The sequence below is a fragment of the Rhinolophus sinicus genome, linkage group LG03 (assembly GCF_036562045.2).
Source record: "Rhinolophus sinicus isolate RSC01 linkage group LG03, ASM3656204v1, whole genome shotgun sequence".
NCBI lineage: Eukaryota > Metazoa > Chordata > Mammalia > Chiroptera > Rhinolophidae > Rhinolophus > Rhinolophus sinicus.
This window is the reverse complement of record NC_133753.1, coordinates 24,181,951-24,194,050: the sequence shown is the minus strand read 5'-3', so window position 1 is coordinate 24,194,050 and position 12,100 is coordinate 24,181,951. Positions and strand designations below refer to the sequence as shown.

General features: G+C 49.0%; 1 protein-coding gene across 2 annotated transcripts in view; it reads right to left on the bottom strand.

The window, feature by feature from the left end:
• Window positions 1-12,100, bottom strand: part of LTBP2 (latent transforming growth factor beta binding protein 2) — a 98,416-nt gene that overhangs the window by 26,102 nt on the left and 60,214 nt on the right. For both annotated transcript variants that reach the window (XM_074327209.1, XM_074327210.1), the window contains exons 9-12: window positions 7,609-7,683; window positions 4,373-4,495; window positions 1,128-1,292; window positions 657-872 (exon numbers count right to left, since the gene is read on the bottom strand). In XM_074327209.1, coding sequence (XP_074183310.1) covers window positions 657-872; window positions 1,128-1,292; window positions 4,373-4,495; window positions 7,609-7,683 — 579 coding nt within the window. The remainder of the gene's footprint in view (window positions 1-656; window positions 873-1,127; window positions 1,293-4,372; window positions 4,496-7,608; window positions 7,684-12,100) is intronic.

Here is a 12,100-nt window from a genome sequence, read left to right as displayed (position 1 = left end):
TGTCTAGTTTCCATGACGACTAAGGCTCTGTCCTGACATCTCTGTCTGTTCCAGATTCCTGGAGCAATTTTGGCCATCACTTAGTTCTCCTTGTCCTAATATATCCTTGGCCTCCTGCTCTCTGCTACCAGTAACTTGAACATGCTTTCTGCATGATTTCCCAGGACACCTGCTGGGGATGCCATAAGCCCAGTCTCTTCCAAGCTGCAGGCCTCCTGGGCCTAAGGCAGTTGAGCTGGAGTTAGTGTTTTGACTTGAAGGCCAGGGAAGGGGAGATAAAGCACTCGGAGGCCCAGCATCCACCTGCCAGCTCTTCAGGCCTTGCAGCATGCACCAGCCTCCGAAGACGCAAGGCCAGGGGCAGGGCATGGAAAGGCCTGAGCAGCTGGAGTGGCGACTGCTGCTGACCTCTCGCACCTCCACCGGCAACTTCCTGGGATGTGGGCACCTCCTAACTGCATATGGGCAAGGAAAGGGGTGAGGCTTTCCCGTCATGCCAGGCCAGGAGAGCAGGTTCTCAGGTTGGGGTGCTGCTGCTCCAAACTCCCTTTGGAGAGGAGATGCCATGCATCCAGGATAAGTACCCAGTGGCTCTTTGAGGTGCTGTAACCCAAGGGGAAGGGTAATCCCTCAGGCATCTCCCCCAGACCAAATACCCTTGTCAGGGGTGGTTCCGGCCTCCAGCCAAGTGCCAGTGGCTGCGCGGAGTGGCTGCCTCTCTGCTGTCTCGGGCAGGGTCCCATTGCTCTTCTGTCCTTGCTCCCATAAGGGCCTGGCCAGTTCCTCCTCCTCAGCTTTCCTCACCGTCAGGCGGATGTCTGAGCTCGAATAGGTGTAGCCATGGCCAGCAGGGCAGATCTCCCTGAAGGCCTCTGCAAGATCAACAGTCAGAGGACACGCTGAGAGGTGCTGTTCCTGCAGGAACCCAGCGTCACCCCTTCCCTCCCTTTGAAGGACAAAGCTACTGTGGCAGCGAGGAGGGAGGGATCCCAGGCTGGGTTAAGGAATTGAGCCAGAAGAAAGACTAGGGTCTTCTGGCTTAATGTTAGGGACCAGTGGGGAGAAATGGCCCCTGGCTTGGAGGAAGCCCCTTGATGGCCAGAGCTGAGAGGGAAACAGAGGGTTACCTGTGCCAGGCAGGGGGCATTTCTCACACTTGCTGCCCCATGCTTTGCCCACTCGGCTGCAACAGCATATCTGCTTGGTGATCCTCTGGGCCAAAGGCAGGGCACAGATGCCCGGCCCGAGCGACCTGTAGCACAGCCCCTGTTGCATGGACACGGCCTTGTCCGCTGTAACAGACACAGCAGGTGGGGATGGCAGGTAGCCAGCAGGAGAGGAAAGCATAGGAGGGAAAGCTGAGGATGGAGGCATAGCTGGTTGCATGCACTGGGATTGGCCTGGCCCAACTCTCAGTCCGGAAGTTTGGGGCCCTAACAATGCTCACAAGAATGCAGTGGAACACTTCAGCACCTCCTTATGTTACCTGTTTGAGGGTACCCTTGACTCCCATTCATGTGGAGAACCTGAGAGCAGGAAATAGGGAGGTACCTGCTTGTCTCCAGGTGCTGAGTTTACAAGTGTCGACCAAAGCCCAGCATGGGGGTGAGTGGGCAGCAGTGTTCTCTGGGGGCCATAGTCTTCTTGGGGAGATGAGACAAGGGAAGAACCAAAGGCCTGATGGGCAGCTTTGAGGACAGGGACCCTAACTTGGTCATCTTTGTAACCAAGACAGCCTACACAGCGTCTGGAGCAGGCAGCTATTCAGTAAATGCTGTTGGATCGATGGATAGATGGCTAGATCCTTGAATCAAACTCTGGTGGACCAGAGGGAGGGCAAGCTGGGCGGGGTTTCTATAATAACAATGCTACCACCATTGTCCCCTTGCTTGTAAATATTACAGACTAGTCTCTTGTAAATTAGCTCAACAGAAGAAGAGGAGGCCAGGCCTTGGTGGAAGAGACTGAAATCCTAAGAAGGCTGGACAAGGGGACGAGGTGTGGGGTGAAGAGGGCAACACTTATAGCTCAGGAACTGATGACTCTGGGGATTCCTGGTCAGGACTGAGCAGCCCAAGTTCAAATCCCTGCTTCACCATGAGCTACATGACCTCCCTGGGCTTTACCTTCTTTATGTGTGAAATAAGGTGATGATTCCATGTGTAGTAGATGCCTGTATTTCTGCCTGCCTGGCACCTATGCCCCCATATTCTGATAACAGCACCCTCATTTTACTATGGGATCCACGCCATCCCCCAGCTTTGGTCCATGTGGTGGGAGTGGAGGCTGACCCCACTTCCTGGCTGAAAACGTATAGTCCTTTCCCCTGGTCACAGCGTTGGGTCAGGGATGAGCATTGACAATTAGGCCCAGTGGTAAAAAATCAGTTTGGGGACTTTTCCTGGAGTTTTAGAAAAGAGGTGCTTTTAATTTTTCTATGTTTTAAAAAATTGAGTTTGCAAGGCTGGGAGATGTAGGCCTGGAGTGTCTGGTGGCCACTTTTCAAAGAAGAGGAAACACTAGAGCAAGACATCCTCGTGACACTGGGGGAGCCTGGATCTGGTCAAGCCCAAGGCACCCCTACTGGGTTTCCCCCAAAAGAAGACCGGGTCTTATGTTAATTTTTGCTCGGGGGAGGTCCCCATGCAGAACAATCATGCTAGAGCTTCTTTTCCAGTTAGGTCTTATTTTCAGGGAAACACGGTAGCCCTGGCCTTCCTAGTTGTGTAGATGAATTCATTATATTTGTTTACGGTGGTTTGAGTTGAGGTTCTGTCACTTGCAACCCAAAGACTCCTGACTAATAAACCTTCTTTACAGTGAGTGATACATGAGAGAATGCCTTGTCAAAGGCCATGCGCTACACAAAGGTCAGTTATCAGTCAGTCCATGAACCTGGGTGTCCAGGGGCAAACCTGCCTCCAGCTGCCACTTCCCTTGGGATATTGTATGGAAGGGCTCTGTCCTTTAGGGCAGGAGGGTAGAGGTGACCTAGCTGGGAATATCAGGAGGTGGCCCAGCCTAGAGGGACCCTTGTAGATTGCTCTACTAGCCCTGGTCAGGTGACAGGGAAGAGGGGCAAAGCTCAGAAATGAAGGGAAGAGAAACTTTGAGCCTGCCCCCCTCTTACTTACAGAGAGATGAATCATCAGAGGGGACTGGAGCGGATAACATTAGGGAGGGAGAAAAAAATAAAGAACAGCCACGGGCCATCTCTGCTTTCTTATACTAAGGGTCTCTCTTTGGCACTAATAAATATGTCACCTCAGACATTAAACACAGCTGCTTGATAAAGGAATCTTAAGTGGGGGTGGGGCTGGAGAGAAGGAAGGGCTGTACGTTCATCAGGGACTTGATTACATGTCTCTGTCACCAGGAGGTCTTCCCGAGAGTGGCCTGACATGTTCTCCCTACTCTGGGCCCACTGACTCTGTGGGTGTCCACTCCTAAGACTCTTCCTGTGTCCTCCCCCTGGAGACACACACTGGATCGACTCCTCCCTTCAAATGGGATGTTTCCTCTGGGTGGTGCTGGCGTCGTGTTCATTCTGTGATCTCCTCAGATCCAGTACCTGGCAGTTTGCAGGCTGAGGGCTTAGATAGCTTGAGGGAGCTTTGCTGAGTGGGGGTGGCTGACCTGGGCTATCACTTTGTAGGGGCCAGTGGGGACTGGTTTTATTCAGCTCTGGTCAGGTCTCCCTGCCCCAGGAAAGCCCTGTCTGGGCCATGGCGTCAGCTCTGACATGGGGGTTGGGGCTGTCAACCTGGGCCTCTCCCAGCTGGAAACCACAGAGGTCACTGGAAACAGTTGCCTGGGTGTGTACATGCGTGCGCACGCTGACACGATGCTAACATAACTTGTGACACACGTGTTCATGGGTGCCGAGACACATTCAAAACCACGAGGGACCACAGGATTATGGAAAGGCCCCGGGGCTGGGGCAGCAGTGCCATTCATGCTAGACACAGACCCCTCGAGAAAGGTCTGCAGCTAAGTGACCAGGCTGCTAAGCTCAGGCTCTAGAAGAGTCAGCCGCTGCTCGGCCAGATATTAGAGCAGAGGCAACACGTGTTCCCCCAAAGTAAATGAGGCAACAGGTAGGACAGAAATGATTAGACAAAGTAGAAAACCTCAAACTGCAAAGTCCCCAAAGAAATGCCTAAAGCCAAAAATGAAGTAGTAACTGTCTCTGTTCCAGCAGTAGGAAACAGATCCATTATTGTACATTGGGCTCAGTTCCAGCTTGAGTTTTTGACACTGGGCCCTGGGATGGGGCCTGGTGGAAATTTCTGCTCTGGGCCCAGCCCGTGGATGCCAAGGGTCTCATCTTGCCTCCCCGTGTCCCCCACCCCTGGGCCCCACCAGCACTCACACACACAGCGGCTCCTCGATGGATCCAGCATGAGGCCAGGCCTGCAGGTGCATAGGTAGCTGCCCCTGGTGTTCACGCACTCCGAGTCCTTACACAGGCCCAGGGTCAGGCACTCATTGATATCTGCAGGGATGGAGAAGATGACCAGGTGCCCGCCCCACCGAGGCCTGACTGGGGGGCGAGGCAGGGCTGGGGCAGAGATCTTCAAATACTTTCTCCAAATGAAAGGACAACAATAAGAGAGCTGTCATTTATTATGTGTGATCCCTCTCTCTGTGTCTCAGTTTCCTGATCTGTAAAATGGGGATAATAATAGTAACTACCAGATAATCATAGATAGGAGGATAAAATGAGATAAAAATTTCAAATCGCTTGGTCCTGTAACTAGTAATAATGATCATAATATTAAGAGCTCATGTTTATTGAGTTCCTATTATGTGTCAGGTACCGTGCCAAGTGCTTTACATATAACATCTCATTTAATTCTCACAATTTTATCAAGTAGGTCCATGTGTCCTCATTTTATAGGTGGGGAAACTGAGGCTCCAAGAGTCACTTGCCCAAAGTCACGCAGCTAGTAAGTGACATGCTGGGAGGCAAACAGAGGAAGCAGAGAAGGGGACATTTGGGGTTGGAAGGTGGAGAAAGTATTTTCTAGACCCTCTTATTCAGCTTTCCTTGTGAGATCTTGAAGCTTCTCTGCAGGACCCAAAGTCTGGAGAACATGTCTGCAGTGAGCTGCAGTCTGGAGGGACCCCAAAAAGAAAGAGGAGGCAGGTGCTTGGGGGCAGAGGGTTAGGAGGGTATGTCTCCAGGTCCTTCCAACTCTCCTGCCTCAGACAGGCCACCCACACGCCCCGAGACCAGGGGATGCTCACACGAGGAGCTACGTCAGCTCCCTTTGGGATCTCAAAAGTGTTTCACGCCCCAAACTTCTTTGTGCCAAGAGGAGATCCCAGCTCTCACACTCGAAGCTCCAAGAAGCCAGGGTCCCTCTTGGTGATGGCACCTTTGTGGCTGATATGGTGGCAGCAGTGATGGTGAGCATGAAAGGTGTGTGAAGGGCACCCACCTCCAGGGCCAGGAGCTCACACCTGGCAGCCCCGCATCATCAGCGCCGTCTGCTCACTCACAGGCTTTGGGGAAACTGGCACCGAGCACGGGAATGAAGGGGCTGAAAGACGACCCAACCACTCCTCGGCAGGACGCCCCACTGGAGGGAGAACTAGGAAGGGAACCTGATCCATTTGCTGCCAGACTGTGGCCAGAGTGATATGTCTACACACAAATCTGACTTGCCTCCGCTTTGCTTGAGAAGTCTCCGGGCTCCCTATCAGCTCCCAGACGGAGCCCCTACACCCTGACGTGGTATCTAAGGCCGTCCACCACATTTCTCCAAAGCCTGTGGGTGAGTAGTGGCTCTGAGGAGACCCTGGGATGCCCGTGTTATCTCCTGTCTGTACGCAGTCTCTACTCCAGCCAACCCGAATTACTCCTTTGTGTGCACTTGTTCTCTGTGTCTGGAATGCCCATCTCCCCTTTGGCTGGCCACCACTACACATTCTGTAAGTCTAGGTCAGGTATCACCTGAAGACTTCCCCGAGCCTCCAGTCTGGGAAGGGTCCCCACCATGCGATCCCATAACACCTAGCGCTTCTTTCCATCGAGAGCACTTTTCTCATGGTGTGTAATTTTTAAGTTGTCTGTCTTCGCCTGGGACAGCAGCTATGTATGAGCCATCCCTGTGTAGTAGAACCTAGCACAATGTGTGCAGTTCATAGCAACACCCCAAAATTACCCTGTGGAAGTGGGAGAGAAGAATGGAGAGAGAGGAAGGATGGTGCCTGTGAGTACAGAGTTGAGTGGGTCCCTTCACAGACAGGGAGACCAAGGCCACAGACATGGGAAGGGTAGAGGTTTCAGGGGCGTGGCCTCCTGGGGAGGTCCCCTTGGCATCATATATACTGGAGTCTCCGTAGAGGGAGAGCAAAGAGCACATTTGAGATTCTGGGAATAAGTTTAACCTTGGCAGGCTGGGAAACCTTCCAAGAGGAGAGGCCCCTGGGGACAGTTTATGTATGAACGACCTTACTGCCCGCTTCAAGGGCAAAACTACAGACATCTTCCCACATCCGCTGTCCACTAGGCCCGCAGCCCACTGCCACTCAGGGAGGCTGCCCCAGGCTGGGCTAGGGCAGAGGCCCACCCTTTTGCCTGGTCCACCTTTTCTTATCCATGGGCCAGAAATTCCCTCTAGGGCCTGGTACCCCACAGCCACCCCAGGGCTCCTTAGACTTTTTTGTCCTGAAGAAGCCTCCAGAGAGAAGGCCCTAGGAGGCCATCTGGGTCAATCCCTTGTCTCCAACCCAACTTCACCCAAAGTAAGCCGTAGAGAGCCCCCGGCTGGAAGGCCCTGCTCAGATCAGACCTATTGCCAGGCCACAGCCAACAGGGGCTCTCCACTCAGAGCCTGAGCTGCTGGGTGGCAGCCGCTTTCCCCTCAGTGAAGGCTTCAGGACCCCTCAGTCATTCTGTAGAATCCTCTGTAGTGACAAAGCCATAGCTGAACCTACTTCCTACCCCTCTGTCCCAAGGTGCCCCTGGGCCTTGTCCTTCTAGGGGCTCTCTAATGCAGAGCACCCTGGGCCTCAGCTGACCTTACAGTGCTGTCAGCCAGGCCAGCAAGGCCAGAGTCTGTGCTGTACAGTCCTTCTCTCCTCCAACTGTGCCCCCCACCCTGCTGTGGGTTGAGGCAGGGGACGCCTGAGCAGCTGAAGGTGCTTTGTTGAGGAAAGTCCACAGAGGTCCCCATCAACTTAGGCTGACTTGATTTCCCATCCTGGAGTCAAACGTCCTCCCATCCCAGGGAGATTAGCCCTGGAGATGAGTGGATGTGTGGAGACTGGGCTGGCATCCTCAGACACGGAACTACACAGCCCTAGAGAGGTACCTGGCCCAGGTCTGGGAGGGGGTGGGCGGAGATGGGGAGGAGGAGATGGGCTCAGCTCCCAGGCCCTTTCTCAGGTAAATCTATCACTATCCCCCGACTTCTTTAGGCCCCTGGAAATAGCAGTCCCCATAACTCCCCCAAACTGGGGCTTAGAGGTACCTAGTAGAGACCACTCAGGCAGCATCAACTGCTTCTCCTGTCTGGGGGCGGGTGGGGGTGTCCCTACATCATCAGATCTCTGCCGTTTCCCTTTCTCAAGCCCAGCCTTGGCCCCTGTCATCCTTACCTTGACAATGAGTGACATTTAGTCTCTTGTAGCCCTGGGGACACTCCAGATGACCATTTTCAATCACTGGGGAGGCTGAGGAGTAAAGATACAGGCAGGTCTCAGTGAGGGCCCTTGGGCTCCTCTGTCACCCATGCTGGGAACTGGGGTGCAGTCTGGATCTCCAGCCCACCCTGCAGGTGTGACGCTCCATCTCTCTCAGCTATCACCCTGGGCAGCTGTGCCTCCTTGGCTGAAATCCCTTCCCTGGTTCCCACCAGGTTACTCTTATCTCACCTTGCTCTTAAAAACGATACTAAGACATGGAAACAACCAAAATGTCCTTCGATAGATGAATGGGTAAAGAAGTTGTGGCATATATACACAATGGAATACTATTTGGCGGTAAGAAAAGATGATATAGGAACATTTGTGACAACATGGATGGATCTTGAGAGTATGATGCTAAGCGAAATAAGTCAGACAGAAAAAGCAGAGAACCATATGATTTCACTGATATGTGGTATATAAACCAAAACCAACAAGAGAACAAGACAAACAAATGAGAAACAGAAACTCATAGACACAGACAATAGTTTAGTGGTTACCAGAGGGTAAGGGGGGTGGGGGGTGGGAGATGAGGGTAAAGGGGATCAACTATATGGTGATGGAAGGAGAACTGACTCTGGGTGGTGAATGGGATTTATAGATGATGTAATACAGAATTGTACACCTGAAATCTATGTAATTTCACTAACAATTGTCACCCCAATAAATTTTAAAAAATGATACTAAGTAACTATATATCTTATAGACAGTTATATATTCTATGTCAATATAATACAATATCAATATAATACAATAATATCAATATAATGCAATATAACATATGATTGAACATGTTTTGTTATTACTTTTCTAACTTTTTCTTTCGAAGTGATTATAGATTTGTAGGAAGTTGCAAAAAATAGTACAGAGAGGCGGTGAGTCCATCACCGAGTTTCTCCTAATGGTTACATCTCATGTAACTGCAGTTGTTTTATTAGTTTTTAAACATCTGGATACAATTCACACCCTGGATCAATTTATTTTGATACTTGGTTTTAATGCTGCAGTACCTGACAGAGTAGCCTAGCTCAAGATGGAACAAGCTCCTGAGTGAATGCTCTTACAAAACCATTACATTCATTTTTCGCTCACAATCACCAACCATGTGATGCTGTTGTTGAAATCTGGCTAGTAAATTTCCATCTTCCTGGCAGTCACTTAGTTGCTCTTACAAATTCTAATTGAGTTATAAAATTCCAGCTTTCAAGTTTTTCAAGAGTGCAGATGGAGATGGTTTACAACATCCATCCCACAATGAGGAAATAGTTTTCAGTATTTTGGTGCTGATACACTTCCCGCCTTGATTTCACAACATCCCTCCTTACTTTACAGATTAAAAAAAAAAAATATTTATGTTAAATAAAACTGGGGGAAGAATCTCCATTACTTCGAAGGGCCAGAGTAGTACGGCAACCTTCTGCAACTCCAGCAGGTAACAGGACTGACAGCCGCCTGTCAGCCCAGAAAAAGGCGGCAAATGGAGAAAACCCATCTTTTTGTTTAAAACATAAAAACTCATCCTTAAGTTTGACAATTCCTTTGCCAAGGCATAGCCAGCAATTCTCAAGGGGTATAAGGGATTTTTCACAGACATTATTCCAACACAAAGTTCTAAAAGAAACCATTATACTTTAAAGGTCTTCTCTTAAAAAGTTAACTGCATGACTTCCTGTAGCAATCTGCCTTCTTCAGGCTTGGACTTCTTTGTGGCAATAGCTTGCTTATGAAGGCTGTGATAAGGGAATTCTATATCCAGTTCTCTGCATCGCCATTACCTTACCTGCTGTCATAGCCCCAGCGGCTACACTTCCAAAGTTGTGTGATAAAGTTGATTTTTATTCAAGAAGTTATTTATTGTTGAGAATATGTGTCCTTTGGCTCATCCTTTCTTTAGTGGCTGACAAAAAGATAGTTCTTCATATATTTTATTGTTGAAATAGATTCTTATAAATACCAAGAGACATGTTAGAAGTAGCTATACTTTCATCCAGTTGTACAGCCAAGTTTGAGTGTCTCCTTGTTTTTACATGTTTTTCTAATCAATACAGCGTTGATTGTCATTAGCTGCTATCTTTGGGCAGGTTTGTTAGTAATGACAGCAGATAAAACTATATTTCATATAGCCTTCTTGATCTTTGGATTCTGGGCTCTATTTTGGGTCATATCTGAGAGGCTATCAGTATTTTTACCTTGATATATGGATGATTACAGGTTAGAGGAGAAGTGTCAGCTTTGCATTTTTTAATGATTACTTGTGATTATGTTATTCGCATTATCTTGAATTCTATTACTTTGCAGGGATTTTTTCTTTTTTTTTTTTTTTTTTAGAATCACTTCTCCACTTGGTGAGTGTTGCTTTAGTTAAAACTAGACAACATAGGGCTGCCGGATGGCTCCGTTGGTTAGCGCGTGAGCTCTGAACAACAGGGTTGCTGGTTTGATTCCCACATGGGCCAGTGAGCTGCGCCCTCCACAACTACTTTGAAGACAATGAGCTGCCACTGAGCTTCTGGAGGGGTGATCAGATGGCTCAGTTGGTTAGAATGTGAGCTCTCAACAAGGTTGCCGGTTCAATTCCCGCATGGGATGGTGGGCTGTGCCCCGCAACTAAATATTGAAAACAGCGACTGGACTTGGAGCTGAGCTGCGCCCTCCACAACTAGATTGATGGACAACGACTTGGAGCTGATGGCCCTGGAGAAACACACTGTTCCTCAATATTCCCCAATTAAAAAAAAATCCAGATCTAAAATTATAAATAAAAACCTAGATAAAGTAATTGAAATATCCCATAAACCAAGCATTGTTGTATGTTTTGTGTTGTGATATGCTAGACAAATATAAGAGGCACCACCTTTTCTTGGAACCACAGTTTTCCCCGAGGACTGTCATTAGCTGCTATCTTTGGGTAAGGTTTGAATTGCCAAACATGACAGGTGACAGTCTGACATACGGAACAAAATAAGCGAGGATATAACTTAGTCTTATTTTTAAAAAATTAAGGCTTAATTTTTTTAAGATTAAAAAGATGTAAATATAAGTTGTAATATTTGTTCCTGCCATGGAGGGTTTTGCTAGGGGTTCCCATGTTTTCAACTATGGTGACCAGTCTCCAGCCTAAAAGATCACTGAGTGGGTATAAATGTGGATTCTGAAAATGCTGGCACTGAGACAGAAGGATGGGAGAGGTACTGGGAAATATGAGCAGCCCCACGCCCAGCATTTGAGCCGTACGATTCAGAGTGAGGGGTGAGGACAGGTATCACTGCCCCTGCCACTGCCACCCACACCAGGCACCCCTCTCAAGTGCTCCCAATGCAGGATTTCCCTTGTCATAGCATTAATACGCTGCTCCGTGACAGCCTGTTGTCTTGCCCATCTCCCCCAATAAAGCATAAGCTCTATGACAGCGAGGACCTTGTCTTCCTCGTCACTGCTATGTCTCTAGAGCCAAGCACGGCACATGGAACAGTACAGGAATTCAGTCAAAAGGGAATGAATAATAATAGCAAACACTAAAATGGCACTCACTAAGAGCCAGGCCCTATTATAAAGGCTTTTACATTTATTAACTAATTTCATTCTCATAACAGCTCTTGGAGGTACTTACTAATATTGTCCCCATTTTACACATGAGCAAACTGAGGCACAGAGGGGTTAGGAAACCTGCCCAAGGTCACCTAGCAGGTGGATTGAGCTGGGATTATGATCTCAGCCACCTGCTCCCAGAAGATAAATTCTGAACCATTACTTTCTACTGCCTCCAAATAAATAAATGATTGAATTTATGCAAGTCTTAGGAGTTGTCTAGGCTGAAAATCCTAGGGTCTAGAGGCCCCAGGGAGACACCTGCCCAGCAGGAAAAGTATCACCCTTCCTGGAACTCTCCCCTACCCCTTTGTCCCCCTTTTAAATAAGAGATTAGGAGAGTGAATGAAAAAAAAAAATACAAGGATACCCAGGAGGAGGCCAGAAGAACTAATCAGTTGCTGGATAAATGTGTATAACCAAAGTGCCATGCAGAATAGATAAAGGAAATGGTGAAAAACCTATACTACCCCTCATGGCCCCTCAGCCAGATCAAGGATAAAATAACAGGTTGGAAAATAGAGTGAGGAGGATTTGTGAGATCTGGAGAGAGAGAGAGTAGTTAAGCCGTGATTCCTATGGGTGCTTCAAGGAGACACTTGGGAGCTGCCAGCAACCTTGCAATTGGGACTCTTAGACCCGAGGAAGCAAAGCAGCGGCAGACGGATGTGCTGGAATCAACCGGCACCCCAAGGAGTCTGAACATCACAAAATGCCCATGACTCCTGTAGGGCAGAGACATGTAACTTTCCTGGTAAGGAAACCTGGGCCATGTGAGCCTGGAATTCAGGTCTTCTGGTCCCTGACCTGCTGCACC